The sequence below is a fragment of the Chelonia mydas genome, chromosome 11, assembly GCF_015237465.2.
Source record: "Chelonia mydas isolate rCheMyd1 chromosome 11, rCheMyd1.pri.v2, whole genome shotgun sequence".
Classification (NCBI taxonomy): domain Eukaryota; kingdom Metazoa; phylum Chordata; order Testudines; family Cheloniidae; genus Chelonia; species Chelonia mydas.
The window spans coordinates 67,108,862-67,127,536 of record NC_051251.2 but is presented as its reverse complement, the minus strand read 5'-3'; the positions used below and the strand labels follow the sequence as shown (position 1 = coordinate 67,127,536).

The window sequence follows — 18,675 nt, the reverse complement described above, 5'->3', positions numbered from 1 at the left end:
ATTTATTCATGTGTTTTATGTGTCTGTGTTTGTATGTCTTGTGTGTGTATATATACAAAAATATTATGGTAGCACCCAGAGGACCCAATGGGGGGGGGGGGGGGGGAAAGCTATGTTGTGCTAGGCACTGTACATTAAGGGTGATTTTAAAATCTTTACCCTTTCATGCCCCAGTTTAAACCATTCAGAGCACGTTGATTTAAAATGTTCCTGAGTACGTTATGTTCTCCAGTTGCTTAATACTCAGTAATTGCTATTAGTCGGGACTGTGTGGTGAGTTTCTTGTCACATTACTGTGACCTATGGAAGTTAGGCATGTACTACAGTTCCCAAACAGAACACGCTGCATCTTCATTAGCCCGTTTGCTGAAAGCTGCTACTGATTCAAAAGGTCCCCAAGACCGAACTTTTAGTTAATTGAAAATTGCTTTGGTATGTTACATAAATTAAAGAAAGTATCTACAATGCCATAGCATTCCCTCTAGATAGATTTATTTATGTGTCCTGTAAGATGCCATGAATTATTCATTTCAAAGTCTTATTCTTTATTTAATAGACTGTCAAATAGATTGGTTGTTTTCTTTAAGTTCAGTTTAGGAAGGACTTTAGCATTTTTTCCTCTTGTCACACAGCAAGCAAGCCTAGGCCATCCTAGAGAAGGGCCTGTTGTTTTACTGGGAAGCAGCCTCAATTCAGAGCAACAAAAATCACTGAGCAAACTCGCAGCAGTTCTGAAGGCTAGAAAATGTGTGGAGTTTAACAGCACAGGTAAGTAAGCCCACGTTGGAATGTCTCTTAGGTATATTTTAATGCTTACTTTGTACCAGGGTTATACATTTTAGCTATCAAGATGTTAACTGCGTAATGTTTTGTAGATTGAATTAAAACTTCAGGTTCCAAGAATGATATAGTATTTATGCCTCTAATAGGACTGAAGCAATATAAAGTTTCACATCTGTTAGCTCACAGCCTATGGGTGCTCTTTCTGAAGAGAGAGAAGCCTCTGGCACAAGAGAAGATGTGAGCTTGCTGGCAACAAAAATGAGTTGACTAGAAACTTATCCTTTAAAAGGAACCAACCACCAGGATACTAAGTCTGAGTTCCCAGCTTCCTAGTGCAAGACAGGCAGAATTCACTAAACGCTTATATTTTGCCCCCATTACATTGCTAGCAGGGTACCATGCCACTGAGGTGGTAGCATAGCCCTCCTTAGCTTACCTACTGCTCTTGGAACCTTCCACTCAGTTCTTCTGGACCACAGGTGGTGAAGGCACTGCCTGCAGGAGCTCTGTGTATCTGCTAGTCACCAGTTTGGCTGTTTTCATCCATATCTTCATACATCTGATATCCTTCTCCCATAACAGTCCTTCCCTTCTAGGTAGAACCATGAGCAACATTTCTGTTTGTGAAGCTGTTTGCCTTGGGTGCTTGTTGCCTAGTTTTTTGTCTCTGGGTTTTTTGTTTTTCTGTTGCATTTCAGCACCAGTGTGGCTGGTGTTTTGCCGCTTACTTTGCACTTTGGCAGCAATTTTTGGGTAACGTATCAGTGCCAGCCTCTACATTTGTGCTGGTGTTATGGATGCTTAGCACCCTGTTATTGCTCCTCTAGTTCTGATGCCTCAACACTACAGCTGTAACGTTTGCCATGCTTCAGCACCTGTCTTGGTGCTCCCATGCTGGACGCTGGGGATCTCTGCTCTTGCTCTGATTCCTCAGCTCCTTGCATTTCTGGCACTTTGCTGCATCTTTTCATCTTCTGTTTTTTTCTTTTTTGTTTTTGCGTCATTTCTGTTACATGACCTCTAACATGGAGGAAGGAAGGGATACAGCAAAGCTGCTTCACCCTTGTTAGTATTGCAGGGCCATATCTATAGTAGGCAGAAAAAATGGTTATCTTCCTTGGACTTTACCACAATGTCACATTTTGCCAGATGTCACCCTGAGTACTAAGAAAACATGGGAAAATACTTCAGGTCTGCCTCAACACCCCGGAGACGCCTATCAATCTGCATGAAGCCAGCCTGGTAAACCTGCTGGCTTAGGACTCTGTTTTTGTCTTGTTTGCGTTGGTGCTACCTGCCTTGGTACAAACCCAGCTCCCCTCTCCTAAGTTCATCATTAGTGGGATGGCCTCGTCAAAGTGCTTGAAACCACCCCCTTCAAAGCTGAGGCCACAAGTGGGGCTCCTCTGCTTGGAGCCACTGGTGCAGTGCTTTAGCTCGTCTTAGGCAGGGCCTCTCCAGAAGGTGAGAAAGGCTAAAGAAGAAGCCAGCAGCATTTCAGCATGCTGTTGTTAAAGTCTCTAACTCCAGGCAGCTGATGTTACTCTCCTTCCTCATTTAAAAGGACGGAAAAAATTCATAACAGTTTTGTTTCTGGCCCTAGAGTTGCTATCTGTTGCACTTTTACTTCGTTACTTGAGACGTCTCTTGAGCTTTATTACACTTTTGGAGTGAGAATCCTACACAGGTAGTATCTTTAGAGAAAAGCAACTTACTGATCTGTAACTTTTCTCTGAAGATAGTATTGTGACGAGTTCTTTTACCTGCCATCTGTCCTCAGAGTTTCAAGTTCATCTTTACTAAGTTGATGATGAATAGTTACATTTGTTGGATTTTTTTTTTTGAAGCATTCTCTTAATTGCTTTTATCGATTGTCTTATTCCTCTTGAGACCTTTACTTCCCATGCAGTATAGAACTGACTGAAAGAGTCTCAGGCTGTGGTTAAGCTGATCATGTGTAATGGAAATGCTTAGAAGGGGCCAGGCTCATGCTCCACCTAACTACTGTTGCATGTTGAACCTGAAAATCTCGAGCTGAGACAATTCCACCAGTCTTGCATTAAGGCACTAACATCCAGTAGTGAGAATCCTATTGCAATTATACCTTTGGAGGAGAAGTAGGTTTATAGATCAGTAATGCTTCCTTCTCTTATAAGCTACACTTACAACAACTAAAAGGTGTCTTTTCACAGCAGATAGAAATATTGTGGGTTTTCAGTTATAACCCCCACTTGCACAAGTTTATAAAGAGAAGAGTTTAATTGCAGTGAATGAAAACAGATTTTGAGTTTGGGGAAGAATGGCTGCTCATAAATGGGGAGGAAAGAGTTCGTAAATTGGGGGTGACTGGATTTGCAACAAGTCTTATAGATCTTGTTATTTTAGGTTTGTGGGCTTTTTTACATGTATAACTTTTATTCTAGTGACTCACGTCATTATCGCTGATGATCCAATGCGAAGTACTATCAAAGGTATGCTGGCCATTCTGGCTGGATGTTGGGTCCTGAAATTTGAGTGTAAGTATTTGAATAGGTGGAACGTTTATTTTTCAAACAAATGTATAGTTTGACCTGAGGATTAATATTGTCTGAGAACTTTCCATTCCTGTTTCAGAAACTTGTTTCAAATATGGATATTGGCTTAACATAAACTATGGGGCTTTTTAAAGTTTGAGTGACAAGAATTAATGTAATTAATTGTGATTACATGTAATTACTCCATCTGTGGAAAATGTGTAATGCATCATTGTTAATCAGATACCAGTGAAATAGTCATCCCCCAAATGTAAGGAGGGAATGAATTTGTTTACCGCTCAGCATATTAGCAGTAGTGCTGGAATGCTCATGGTAAATGTTCCAATGTATGTGTTTAAGCATTTTAAATGGCTGTCGAAGGGCTGATTTGCTATAGTAGTATAAGACTGCCTGATCAGGAGAAATGACAGGATGACTAGTTACCAGCAAAAACCAGTCAAGCTTATGGCCCCATCCTTGTATTCCTTATGCTTTGCATAGCTCCCACGGAAGTCAATGGAAAATTTTGGTGCTTTAGGGGTACGGGATCAGTGCTTGTTAGCAATATATAAAGCAGTAGTTATACTATCCAAAACACCTCTGCATTCAAGGACTTATATATTCCATCTAACAAAATAGTAACTTAAATGAAAGGGCAGATGAACAAATATCTATATAGTATACATCTGACTTTATTAATTCCCCTTCTAATTTATATTGTGAAAACCCTTCTTTTTTCCCTTGACTTCTCTGGGGACGGAACCCCTCTTCCCCCCCCCCCCCTCCCCCCCCGACCTTTATAATTAATTCGTGTGCAGTTTGTCTATCAATGGAGAATTCATAGAGAGCTTTCTTCAAGTGGTTTCAGGAGTGTCTTGGATGATTAAACACTGGATATGAAAACTCATCTTTACTCAATAGGGACTCTTCAAATAACTTAGCAGCCTAAATTTTTCAAATGGACTACTGAGTTTGGGTGCCCAGCTTAAAGGGGGCTGATTTTTTCCTAAAATGCTGAGCATGAGGCCCCTTTAAGGTATCCCAAGCTGGGCAGCTAAAATCACTAGTCACTTTGGAAAACTTTGGCCATCTGCTTCTAATGTCCATGTAACTTCCTAACATCCACTTGATTTCTTCTCTGTTCTTTTCAAATGGCACATTGGTTAAATGTTCCCTTGGATACTTTCGATATCACTTATTTAAAACAGATTATATTCATCCCCTTTATCTATAGGTAATTCAAAAAGAAAAATCTTCAAGGAGTCTTGGTACTGCAATCTGTTACAAGTATGAATAGTTTCTCATTGACTCCCTCTGACGTGATAAATGTTGGTATGCCCAAACCAACAGGTTGATTTGGGTATCCAGGACTGGCTTCAGATAGTTTGGCTGCTGAAAAGTAGTGGGGAATTGTGGGACAATTATGGTATTGTAGATGTCTGGCTGCTTAGAGGTTACACATGGGCAGGAAGATAAAACCTCTATGTGGCTGGAGGTAACAAATTTCTGAGGGGTTAGGAGCCAGGCCTGGGTTTGCACAGAGTGCATATGGAGTTTCTTCAGTAATTAGAATTCTGTTTCACTGAGAATATTTAAATCTAAAGTTTCTGTGGCAGATCTTGACTTTATCAAAGCTACATACAGGCTGTTCAGGAGGTTTGTTAATTTTCCAGGTTAAGTATCCTCCTCTTCTCCATCTCAGCATTTTACTGGTCAAACAATATAGAAACTAATACATAATGATGTCACCAGTACAGGATTATCTCTTCCTTCAATTAAGCACTAGGGAGAAGATGGATTTTTCTTGCAGAGGTGAGATTGAACATTTGTGAGAGAACTTGGTTGTTTTTTAACTTTAGAAACGTAACAGAAAAAAATGAATGCAGTCTGTACAGAAATCTTTTTTCCATGGACATTTTAATACACTTCTTTGTTTTCTGTTGAGTTTTATTTAATGTGGTGGTAAAGTACTGATGATTATACTCCTGGGTGCTAATGCTTATAGCTTAGTAAGCAACATACTTTTTAAAAGCAAGTGCTTCTCCTCCCTACCGGGAAATGTTAGTAATAACTCACGGGGTCTGATGCAGTTAAGTGCCTATAATTAACAACACCATTCCATCTGCTCCCACCAGTTTGTTGTTGGTCTTCTTCAGAGTCATTTACAAGTCAAAGATTGTTATAACAAATAATTGGATGCCTGCTGATGAAACATTTGTTAGGAAAAAGGGTTTTACTTTGCTCTGCTTTTCATACTCTCTCCTTATTTATCATTGCTTTCAGGGCTTCTGTTTAGTAATTGGTTACATCCACTTAGATGAGACACAAAAATAAACTTTTTAAAAGCGTGCCCTTACTCTGGTGTATTTCTCTTGACCCTGTATCTATATCAGAGCCATTACAAATAAATTAGACATAAGAAATGTTTGTTTTGCTTAAATTTGTAAGCCAGAAATTCAAACTTGGGATCCACTTCAAAACTCACTGAGTTAATAGAAAGATCCAGTATTTCACTTGTGAAAATATTCCCATTGCGGCACATGTTAAAATTGTTTTCCAAGTATATTCTTTAAAGGAAATTTACATTATGGCCTGAAGAGTTTGTTCATGTCACAAAAAAGACACCTGCTTTATACTTTGCAAAAAATATTTTAATAAAAATATGTATTTTTCTGTATGAACACCTCCCTTACAGCAGCTTTTCATATCTTTGTGTAATAAAAGCAATCTCCTTTCTCAGCTGCCTGAATCATTCTATAGCATCATGCAGTATTGGAGATTGTATATTTATTTTAGAATTATGTGTAATCTCCCTATATACTTGCTTACTAACAAGCTGAATTTGGAACATTCTAGTGAAGTGCACTACTCTTATTTGGGCTAGGGACAAGGTCTGCTACTACTATAGATGGCCCAGAAACCTCAACAACTATTTGAATTCCCTTTTGGCTCTCACTGGAGGCTGATGATGTAAGAGGGGTAATACTTCTTGCACAGTATCTTCAGAGAGGAAAGATTTCATAGTACCTATTGCCAGTTGCTTATTGTCTATACATTTTATATGTACTTGACACACTATTGGCAATATCTCCGTTTTCAGAGCAGCATAAAAATCAGTTGAGACACCATTGTCACCCTGCTCCTTGCCATTGGCCATATCTTTCATTGCTGTCATTATTTTATTGCCTTCATTATTTCTGGGACCTTAATAGAGACAGAAAGTAGCATATCCTCATCCTCCAGTAAGTATGTTGAGATTAAGTTTCAAGTATTACTGAATTTCATCTGTTTTTTTCCTAAATCAGAATACAATTTGATTAAAAACAGCAGAATTCTTTAATATCTCTGGATTCACTCTTTTCTCCCTTTTTCCTTAAAAAAAAAAAAAAAAAAAAAAGCTTGACTATTTTTCATTCCCCATTTAAATAGATGGCAATCCTGATGCATGTTCTTGTTATAATAGCTACTATGAATGTCAGAATAAATGCATTCAAGAAACATTTTCATGTCAATGCACACATCAGGAATATGTAGCTTTAACTACACCTCTCCAATCTCTACCTTGCTTCACACAAAAATGTAATTTTAAGGAGTTTGTAAAACTAATTATGAAAAATGGTTTCAGAAACCTTTTTATGTTTTTCAGTTTGAAATCTGATCTCATGTGTTTCTTCCAAGGTACTCTGGGTACTAGTAAGACTACTATGCTTAAGGCGTAGGCCAACCGCTTTGTCAGATTCTGTTAACTGCAAAGGCTGCTTTCAGTCCAGAATTCCTACTTTCTTTTCCCAATCAATTCACCTAATCAGTTTCTGCTCTATCTGCATAGAGACCCCTATATTTCCATTTCCAGGGTCCCAATCTACAGGTAAGTGAACATTTGCTGTTGCTGCCACAACTAGACCCTGGGCCCTTTGATACTAATTTGGCTGTGCAATAGCAGCAGTAAAGATAAAACGTCACTTAACCTTTTAGGAAGTTTTTTAGGATGGTAGTATTCTAAAAGATTTAGGAACAAAATCTGTGCTTAGTTGTACCTAGTGTAAATCCTGCATAACACCATTAAGGTCAGTGCAGTAAGTTAGGACTTATGCCACTGTAACAGTGGGTGAATAAAACCATACTCATGTAAGTAGCCCTGGCTAATGCAAATAGCTTCACTAAAATCAGTAGCATTGTTCATGTGAGTAAGGGTTGGAGGATTGTGTCTTCACCTTGTAAAGTTTACAAATTGCAGTTTCTTAATTTCCATGGCCTGGGAGCTACATGAACATGAAAGGGTAGTAATAAAGGTAAATTAGTGCGAGCATTCAGGCAGATGGTGCATTGGGAATTTGTGGTGTTTGCCCCAAATGTGTTGTGATGGGTTGTGGGAAGACTAGAGACAGAAATGATTCAGGGTAAACAAGAGGAACAGTGTGAGCAGCAGCACCTGTATGAAAGAAGTCAGTCTCCCCTTTCCCAAATGTGGGGACATTAACACACAAGCTTACAACTTCTAATATTTAATGTTTATAATGCAATAGTGCCTGGACACCTGCTCAGAGCCCCATTTGATAGATGCTGTGTGCACACAGACAAACGAGTCTGTGCCACAGAGAGCTTACAGTTGAAATAAGGGGGGTTTAAAAGGACTACTCTTTGAATGGTATGGATTTATATCTTTAAACACTGGTTATCTCCAAGATGAACAATTAACTTTTTTTTATGAGAGCAATTGCGCTTCAACTTGATCCTTCATCAGACAGATTCTCAACATGGTTTACTAAGAAATGGACACCCTGGTGTAGGTTACTGTACCCCTAGAGTATGATTCCAATCCCTTTGAAGTGGGAGGTATTCTTACTCTTTTGGGTAGCTGATCCAACAAACTTTAGCCACAGCAGTTACGGTCATCAGTTTAATGACAAGGATGTTCCCCAGCACAGATTGAAAAGAACCTGTTAAATGAATATACATGCCCACCCCAGAATTGGCAAGTCTATAACTTTCATTGGTTGTAGAAATGCAGAACAGATCAAGATTTTTTATAAAGGAATCCTGATTGCCGATGTTGAGTGAACAAATTCTACTCTCTAGCAGGTCAGTCCATTGTAAGCATTGGCTTATTTTAAATCTGTTCAGAGGGTATATATTAGAAGTTAATAGGGGGGTATGTAAACATTATGAAAATGGTTTATTTACAAACCTATATATAGTAGAGCCAGTTTGGGGAAGAAAAAACAAAACGAAAGAGGGCACTGTTGTGTGCCTCATGCAGAATCTATAGTTTTCACCAGGGGGGAACTTAGTCTATCCTCCCTAATGCTTGCCTACCACCACCACCTTATGAAAGTTTGAAAGATAGATCATCTTTTAAAATTCAGTCATCCGTTATGGATTTGTCTTTGTTTTCCCAGGCTTATCAATTCAGGGATGGCCATCTTATTAGGATCTGTTCTAGGGAAGTGAAGTAGCACATTAATGATGGAGTGTGATGATAACTGCTTTTTAAATGGGACTATAGCTTAATTCTGCTTTGTGATGGCTCATTCAGCCAGTGTCTCAGGATCAAATTCTCAGCTCTGGTCTTTCAGTACGGAAATTGTGAAATCACAGATCATGTGGCATTTTCAGAAGCACTCTGCACTGGCCCAGCTTAGCTCCCACTGGACTCAAAGGGAGTTTTACATGCGACTTCAGTAGGAGCAGAGTTGGGCCACTGCTAAGAACTTTTGAAAATCCTTCTCTACGTATATAAATATAACTCAATTATTTATTCATTCAGTATAGTATTTTATTTCATTTGGTCTCCTCTTAATCAGGATGACTGGCTGAATCTGGTAGAGGGGTTGTTAAAAAGGAAACTACCATGTTATTCAGGCGCTCTTACATATTGCTGAATAAAGTGGTTATCATACAGCAGACCGCAAGTTCAGCTGTATAATGGTATTGTCTCGTTGTCGTCTTGGCTTTCCAGTCTATTTGTATTACTGTAGTATATAACAGTGGTTATCAACCTTTCCAGACTACTGTACCCCTTTCAGGAGTCTGATTTATCTTGTATACCCCAAGTATCACTTTGCTTAAACTACTTGTTTACAAAAATCAGACACACAAATATAAGTGTCACAACACACTGTTACTAAAAAATTGCTGACTTTCTCATTTTTGCCATATAATTATAAAACAAATTAATTGGAATATAAATATTGCACTTACTTTTCAGTGTGATATTTGAGCCTGTGTTTCACTTGTGTGCTTTGTCATGCTGGGAGGCAGTGAATTACAATTTTCACTGTCGCCGCTTTCAGCTCCTCTTTTTAAAACTCTGTCCATTTTGACTTCGCAACCACGTACGCCCCATGACAACTTCAACCTCATTAACGTGCTTGCACACCTCAGTAAAGACATTAAATGCCTGTCTAACACAGTGTATATACGCATGTTACGTTACCATATAATTTAGTATATAGAGCAATATAAACAAATCATATGAAATTTTAGTTTGTACTGACTTTGCTAATGCTTTTTATGTAGCCTGTTGTAGAACTAGGCAAATACCTAGATGAGTTGACGTACCCCTTGGAAGACCTCTGCATACCCCCAGGGATACGTGTACCCTGGGTTGAGAACCACTGGTATATAGGTTTCGGAGTAGCAGCCGTGTTAGTGTGTATCCGCAAAAAGAACAGGAGTACTTGTGGCACCTTAGAAACTAACACATTTATTTGAGAATAAGCTTGAAGTGGGCTGTAGCCCATGAAAGCTTATGCTCAAATAAATGTGTTAGTCTCTAAGGTGCCACAAGTACGTCTGTTCTTTTTACTGGTATATAGGATGCCACTGTGCTAGGCACTGTACATAAAACAGACAGTCCTGCCCCAAAGAGTTTAGAATCCAAGTACCCTGTCTCCTGTACTGAAATGGTAGGTTCTTTAAGAGTAGGAATCAGCTTTCTATGTAATTTGAACTGTGTCTACCACAGTGGGGCTCTGTTCTATAATTGGTGCTTCTAGGTGCTATCACAAAACAGTTGTTCTAATGCTCTCAGAGGTGCAGCCTTCCCTAGAGTAATGTGTTCAGTTCTAATCATCCTAGTTAAAAAAGGATATAGCCGAAACAGTGGTCTAGAGACATGGGAAGACTTCTGTCTGAGAAGAAAAAGATTGAGACTTACTGACTACTCCAATAAGAGGAGGTATGATACAAGTAAACATAATTAACACTATGGAAAAGTATTTTGGGTCTTTCTGTTAACTTTTCTCATATTAGAATCTGAGGATATTCAATTGAACTAATTCACTCAAAACAGAAAAGAAGAATACAAAGTATATGACTAACCTGTGGAATTCATGGTCACAATATATCAGTAAGGCCAAGAAGTAAGTAGCTTTAGAAATACTTACGGAGGAGAATGTCCACAGTTAGTGTTTGGCTTATATGCTAAAGCAAAAGAGTTTACAATTTTTTTATTCTCACAGGGTTTGGAAGAAACTTCCCCTATGGGAAAATTATTCCATAATTATTTGTATTAGGATTTCTTGCACCTTCCTCTGTAGCATCTGGTCTTTACAACTGCCAGACAAGATACTAAAACAAATAAACCACTTCTCTGATCTAGTATGGCAATTTTAATATTTCCTTCACTTCCTTATGCATTCTTGTCTCTCTGCTGTTATCCTGTGTATATTGTCTGTTCTCTTCCAAGCGGTGCTGTTTCCTGACCATCTATTAGTCATGCTATTTGACAGTAAAATGACATCTAGGATTTAGAAGTTTGAAGCAGCAACTGACATTCCCGTATTGCTGAGGATTCTAGTAATTTTCACATTGCTTCCCATACACAGACAGGAACAAGGTACGGGAGATTAGAGAAGAGACTTAATGACAGCTGTTCAAAAAGCATCTCCGCACACGTGGTTCTGTAAAACTGTCTAGCCGTGAGTTGTCGAATATTACAAGACCGATGACTTAAAACAAGTTCTGCTTCAGCATCGTTATAGGATAGACTTTCTCAGGTAGTGGAAGCCTACAGTCGTATTATCACAAAGATCACTCCAAGGAGTGGTATATAACCCTAATGAAGTCAACTCACTTAAAATGTCTGCATTTGAAAGATTTTCATCTGTGCACCAATAACTTATGCCCAAGACTTCTTTCTGTATCTGTAAGTGTACCGTGTACATTGTGTGATTCGGATAAAGTGGAGGTTAAAATGAATGAGATGAAAAGTCTTCAGACAAACCTTTATTAGTAGGGTGTGTGCGTGTGTATACGTTTTAAAAAAAATACTTAGCACTAATTCCTGTAACATTTCTAACTCTCAATGTTGGAGCTTAGTGAAAATGAGGTGGTTCACATCAGTATCATCGTCACTATCTTGGTTAAATGTTCTCATGGCAGTTAAAAATTAAACCATTACAATGACTGCAATTAAATTTTACTGAAAGGATTTATCAGTGGAGTTGCCTGCATGAAATGGGGAGACATGTATGCAGAGAAGATTTAATGTACTTTGCATTTTCTGCTAAAATAGATGCCTTTTACCAGAGTTCGTCACTTTCACAATTTAAAGTTCAGTTATCCTCAGGGAAGTAACTCTGTAAAAAGATAACGTAGTGTTCCATATTCATTCTGCTTCCTCTGTTACTCTCATCAAATTTTGCTTTGTTTACCACTGCCAGCACTACAAGCTCAAGTTGTCATTTGAAAATCAAGTTGTGATTAATCTAGCCTTGTAAAGCCTTACCTTCCTAAGCAAGGATCCTGGAATTTGAACTTTGCTGGCAGGTTGACTGATGCATGAAGCAGAATAGCATAAAGCCTGTTCTCCAACAGGTATACTGGCTCTGCACTGCTAGCAAATAACCCAGATTTGTTGGTAACCCAAACAGAAAATGTGCAGTTGTCATTCTGTTTTCCTGACCAAAGCCGCTCTTTGAAAAATATAAACTGATACTTCAACGTTAATAGTCTGATACTTTTTCAGATGTGCTGTGCACATGCAACTTTCATTTACTTTATTGGAGTTGTGGGGGTGGAGTATTTCTGAAAATTGAGGCACATATTTTAATATGCATTTTAAATATGGGAACTTTTAATGTACTTTTCTATAAAAGTAAAAAGAGTTTATTTGTGGTGATCTGTAGATAATGCAAGGACCAGTCCTGTTTTCAAAGCTAGATCAGGTAGTACATTTCTCCTTTTAATTATAAGTAATACTCATTAACATCCGTGCACTCTTGAGAGGAGGGGAAAAAACCCAACCTTAAGGTGAAGTCCTATTGGGATTTCCTTCTGTCCATGTGCAGTGGTATCAACGTAAGGGTTGTGGAAGTCGTTTTAAAACTATGGTTAGTGCTTGAGTTATGAAAACCTTTGAAATATTTTGTCAGTATTTGCTGCTCTGGGTCTCCAGTAAATACGTGATTTCTTCCTTTTTCAGAAAATAAGTATCTTTTTGGTACCCTTTTTAAATTTTGTGCAAGTTCATGTTAATTTCCCACAAAGGAATTGAATAGAACACGCACAGATTCAGGCTGGCATGCATAGATGAGAGGAAAAAATGTGGAAAGCATAGTGTTGTGGCATCTAGACTAGGCCTGTAGAATTTTTGACCTCCCCATATACGGGAGGCCCTATTTGCAATCAAATATATAAGCACAACTTGCCTCATCAAATTATCATTTGGTTTCATGTAAACAAATAGCTTGGTGAGTTTTTTATTTATAACTTGTCTTAAAATTCAAAAATCAGAATGAAAATTAAAATCAAACTGATCAGTGGCCTGTTGGAGCACAGTTGGGCTTTCAGGCTCCTTGGGGTTGGCACAAGCTGGAAGATCTCTCTCTTAAGGTTCAGTAGTGCCACCCATCACCATAGCAATGTCCTTCATAGACTTCATGGAATCTTGGGCTCTTCTTCCTTTGGGGGCTAAAAACTGTAAGTAGGATTGGGGTTTTTTTTTGTCCTGGTTGAGTACTGGTTTTATTGGTTTCAGATTTTAGGATGGGTGGGGGGGCCTGTGTATAATGGAGTGTCAATATTGTGAGTACTACTGAGCCTGTGCACCTTTTGATGGCTGTTAACAGGTTTTATTGATCTTCTTTCAAAAGCAGCTTCACAAATGTGTATTCATGTAGCATTCACACTTGTGCACCTCTAAAACTCTACTCAAATGCAAATAAATTGGTGAATCTGAAAGGGAAAAGCCAAAGTTAAGGTATTTGGATGTTTCTGTTCTGATTTCAAACATCAACTACAAATGACCTGTTCCTGATCGTTTTCATTAAAACAGGAATGAAATGCGATTCCTTATATTAGTAATGCAATACAGAGTCAGCTTTTTATTAGCTTATATCCAGCCCAGGTCAGGCACTTGCTATCATCTGATGGCTGTTGGTTGGCCTCCAAAATAAGGTTATTTAAGGGGCCAAATGATCAGCAAAGCAGTAGTTAATTCTGACATTTTAAAATGTCTATTAATGACACTTCAGAGTTCATGCCCAATGGGAGATGGAGTTCATACTTGTCTGTCATTGTTTCAGGCAGCTTGAAGACCTGATGCAATTTTGTCCGTCTGATTTGTATTTGGAAGGTTATCTGTGCAATCGTGAGAACTATGCATGGTGGTTGGGTTTTTTTCCCCCTAATTGAAATGAAAGCTTAGATTCTGCAGCATGAGTGTCCAGCAGAGTCACTTAAATATATCAAGCAGGCCCAGTGTATGCTGTGGATGGAAAGTTTGACGCCACTCACCTACAATGTGCTACTGCAGTACCTATTCCATCTAGGAGTAGGATTTCATTTTCCAGGGGCATCAAGCTATCATCTTTCAGAAGCACTTCTATAAATTCACTTTAAAGAAATTCTTAGAAATTGGCTAAAGTGGAATCTCTTAGTCTTTGATGTTGCAAGGATTCCCACATATGTTTAACTTGATCTGGTAGGAATAATCCCTTTGACTTCAATGTAACTATTCACAGTATGTAAAATTAAGCACACATGTAATTCTTTGTTGAAATGCGACCTGAATATATGAAGTACTCCTGTGAGTTGGCAATAACAATGCTTTGCTCTGTTGCCTTGACATGTGTCCTAATTGCAGGGGTGAAGGCATGTTTGCAAAGCAGAATTCGTGAACGAGAGGAGAAGTATGAAATCTGTGGTGGCCCACGAAGAGGCAGACTCAACCAAGACCAGCTGGTAGCTATTTTTTTTAAGTGATCTTTTATACCACTGCCCTCTGCCACATGCGTGGATAAGAGATTTAATACTTCAGTGTGCACTTATTCAGGTGTTTTTGTGAGTGGTGATTGAATTTATTGTTAATGATTGTCACAAGCTGTTAACGGATATCTGACTTATAGTCCCATAAACCTTGCCAAAGCTTCAGAGGGAAGTCTCCGTGTCATTATGCAAGAAGTTGCATGAAACACAAAGGCTGAAGTTTCCTCTAGGATTCTCCAGGCCAGTTTCAGTTGCTACTTGGAATCACTCCCATCTAAAAGGAAGGAAAAATATTGTAATTATTTTTCATTCAGTCTAGGTCCATCCTATCTTTTTAACTAACATCTCCTGATTTAAATGGACCGGTGGTGTGATGTAATTTTATCACTTGTATTGTTGTAGCACCTAGCAGCCCTAACCAAGACCAGGGCCCTATCGTGGTAGGCACTGTACTAACAGAGGACAAAGGTGCTCCTTGCCCCAGGGAGCTTACAGTCTAAGTAAATGCCTTTCAGAGACTAGCTTTAATTGGTTGGAAACGTATATTGAGGTTTCTAGAAACTGGAATGGTAACTTGTTGCACAACTTACCCTATATTTTCTGATGCACCTATTGAGCTAATGCTTGTTCCTTTGACTTCCCCATCATATGCTGAGCTGTGGATCCCTGTACTTATTCTATTGTGTTTTTTTTTCTTAGCTGCCTAAGCTGTTTGATGGTTGCTACTTCTATTTTTGGGGAACTTTCAACCACCACCAGAAGAATGATCTCATAGAGCTGGTTAAAGCAGCAGGAGGACAAATCCTCATTAGGCAGCCAAAGCCAGATAGCGACGTGACACAGACCATCAACACAGTGGCATACCATGCCGAACCTGGTTCTGACCAGAGTTTCTGCACACAATACGTTATCTATGATGTGTCTTCTAAATACAACCCAGATAAAATTCGCCAAGGCAAAGTCTGGATGGCCCCTTCCAGCTGGCTTATAGATTGTGTGATGTCATTTCAGCTGTTACCTGTTACAAAGTGAATATCCCGGCAGCATGAACAAGTTTCACAAATGACCTCCGAGCCTCTTGAGCAGTTGGAACACACTGCTAGGCAGTCTAGAATCAAAAGCTAAAACCGCTCTTCATTATTCACTCTTAAAACCACAGTAGAACCCATTAATGACTGGGAGACTCACTGTGAATTGCTGAATTTTGTGAATAAATGAGCAAGCAATGAAAAATAAGGATAATGCATCAAAAATGTACTTTAAGTTAATTTGACACAGCTAATTTTCAATTGTTATATTTCAGCATACTAATATATGTTCCATATAGTATTTTGTAATTTATAATGAAGTCTTTGTAACATGAAACCTTTATAACACCCTTTGTTGTTCAAACCTTCCCTTCAAAGTGGATGAAATCACCATTTCTTATGTGTGATGTATAAATTAACAGCGTTCTACCGTAAGTATCACATAGTCAGATTTCCCTTTAAAGCCAAGAATTAAAAAATAGAACCCTAAAGTTAAATGCCTAAAACCATACTTCAGCATCTGCCTAATTTCACTGAGATCTGAGGTAGCTGTGTGCTCAGCACTTTTGAAAATGAATACAGATTTAGGAGTCTAACTTCAGACTCCTAAGTGGTATTTGCAAAACCACCTAAGTTACTTAGGACAAGTCCCATTAGACATTCAATAGGATTTGTGGTCTTAAGTCACTTAGGCACTTTTGAAAAATCCCACCCCTCTATTTAAAAATCTTGACCTAACCTTCTCTTAATGTTTCACAACAGCATATGAGTCATTATCAAAACTCATTCCACTTTCATACCTGTAAATATATAATTTAAAAAAATCCTAGCAAAATAGCATCTCATTTAAGGTGTGATTTTTTTAAAAAAAAGTTAGTCAGATTACAGCTATCGTAAGAGTTGTTTTATCCATGCGTACAAATGGTAATTGTATTACACATATCACTGCTATCATAGCCCCTTTAATGGGAAAACTACGGCACCCACAAGCATAAAATCATGCCTTTTAGAAAATAGAGTTTTTATTAAAAATTTATCCTGATTGCATTTGAGTGAAATTTGACATTTTACATATTTCGTTCTAATCACTGATTTTTATTGAATCCTTTATTGCTTTCTTAATTGACCACAGTTTATGTTAATGTCCATAATCTCGCTTTTTTTCAATGTATTCGAATGGCTTGTGAAGCTTTTCATCCTGCAGGTTGCATATGGTATAATCATGACTTGGAGCCGTGTGATTGTAGTGATTGCTATGTGATGATGATGATGGCTGTGTGATGGGATTAAGCCTTTGTGTTCGCATTTTGTATTGCTTGTAATAAAACTTATGGTGCCAATGACTAAAATAATTTATTACATAAGTTTAGCTGCAGAATAGATGTGAAGCTTTTACATAACTTAACGAGAATTTCAGAATTATTTGCATAAATTCCCGACACAGCAGCTGAGCGCAACAAAGATTCCGTCTGTGGGAGACTCTTCTGGGGGAAGGACAAATGATTTCTTTTCTATAGCCATTGTCACTGGGGATTGTAGGCCATTTCCATTTTTCTCCATTGAACTCTTTGTGGAGTGTTGCTTTCTTCACAGACAGTACAATGGGTAAAATTTTCAGAAGCGGCAAAGTGACTTTAGGAGCTGAAGTCCCCAGGATGTAGATCTCTCATTTATCCTGGGTAGCCTGCGGACTGTCACCGTATACTAAAAGCAGGTCTCGTGCACTTGGCTTTGTGTGTGCAAGCATGCGCACAAATTTCACTGATTAACGGAGTAACTGTTGCAAATTGCTGATTTCTGTGAATAAGCAAATGATGTGAGTAAACACTACAGAGGCGAACATGTATCCATTAATTTATTTTGACACCGGTAGTTCAGTTAACAGCGAAATATCAAATGTAAGTAATAGACTATGGTATACTTCATAAAAATAAGACACATTCATTGCTGTTGTCATGGAGCACAGCTTTACACCAACAGGGAGTTTAACCCTTTAAGGATTTACTAATCTAATCACTCTCCTCAGAATTTTAAGTGGAGAATCCACCATTTGGGGAGGTTTAGGGGAGCTGCAAATTCTAAATCACACACATGGGAATTAAGGACTGAATAGAAGTGAGATTAGAAACTATAAAGTTGCCACAACTCAATGTCAGGGGACGGAAAAAAAACCACATCCTCCTAAGTTTATCTGGTTTGCTCACAAGTGGACTTTTGTGTTTTTCTGAACTAGATCACATTTCCAAGCCGGGTTTCTATGAAATGCTGCAAGAACCATATAACATCAGACTGAGTGTTATCTAGTCTTCTCAGCAGAACATACAAAAGTCATAAACTTGGGCCCAGATCTTGCAAGATTTTCTCTGCAGTCAGACCCTTGTTGATTTCAAGGGGGCTCTGTGTAGGTACCAGAATCTGCCTATAGGAATAATTGCAGGATCAGGGCCAGTTTTAGGGCTAGAAGATGGAATAATTCTGTAAAAAATATATATATTTGAGACTACACAAGAATTTTTTAAAATCCGCTAAGAGAACCAGTATAGCAGTATTCACTTTGAGTGTTTCAACTCTAGTACTTAGTATAGTTTACATTTACTGTTAAATTTTTTGACTTGCTGCTTATTTAAAAAAAGCTGTACCCTCACATTAATTTAATTTGATTTCCAAGTGCTTTGGGTATTTGATTCCATAGGATGACCTGGTGAGGTTACTGCTGCAAAGGGAATTATTTATTTGATGTAGACAAAGAGTCAAAGATGCAGAAAACAGAAACGCTGTTCAGATTTCACAAAAGTTAGGATTCTGTAGCTTTACTTCTGTAAAAGGCCAAACAAGGGCACGCCTAGAACCCCTTTTGAAGCATTTGGGGCCAATTTTAAAAGTTTGAGCTTCCTGGTTCCGAATCTTGATTGCAATCCACAACTCTTACTAATCATTGTAAACAGGTTCAACACCTGTCTCTGCCACAGACTTGCTGTGTGACCTTGGGGAGGTCACTCAGTCTGAGACAAAGTTCCCCATCTGTGAAATGGAGAGAATACTTCTGCCTCGCTGGGCTGTTGAGGATAAAATCATTAATGTCTACTGGGTACTCCTGTAATGGTAATGAGGTCTTTACAAGTGCTTAATCAGCAAAAGCT

General features: G+C 38.5%; 2 protein-coding genes across 3 annotated transcripts in view; one reads left to right on the top strand and one right to left on the bottom strand.

Moving 5' to 3' along the window:
- BARD1 (BRCA1 associated RING domain 1) overlaps positions 1–16,935 on the top strand; it is a 63,413-nt gene extending 46,478 nt beyond the window's left edge. For both annotated transcript variants that reach the window (XM_037912451.2, XM_037912453.2), the window contains 4 exons: positions 633–768; positions 3,207–3,299; positions 14,386–14,483; positions 15,207–16,935. In XM_037912451.2, the coding sequence (XP_037768379.1) occupies positions 633–768; positions 3,207–3,299; positions 14,386–14,483; positions 15,207–15,539 (660 nt within the window). In that variant the 3' untranslated portion in view covers positions 15,540–16,935. The remainder of the gene's footprint in view (positions 1–632; positions 769–3,206; positions 3,300–14,385; positions 14,484–15,206) is intronic.
- VWC2L (von Willebrand factor C domain containing 2 like) overlaps positions 14,314–18,675 on the bottom strand; it is a 125,998-nt gene continuing 121,636 nt past the window's right edge. Inside the window, exon 4 of the mRNA XM_027830473.3 lies at positions 14,314–14,781. Coding sequence (XP_027686274.1) covers positions 14,762–14,781 — 20 coding nt within the window. The 3' untranslated portion in view covers positions 14,314–14,761. The remainder of the gene's footprint in view (positions 14,782–18,675) is intronic.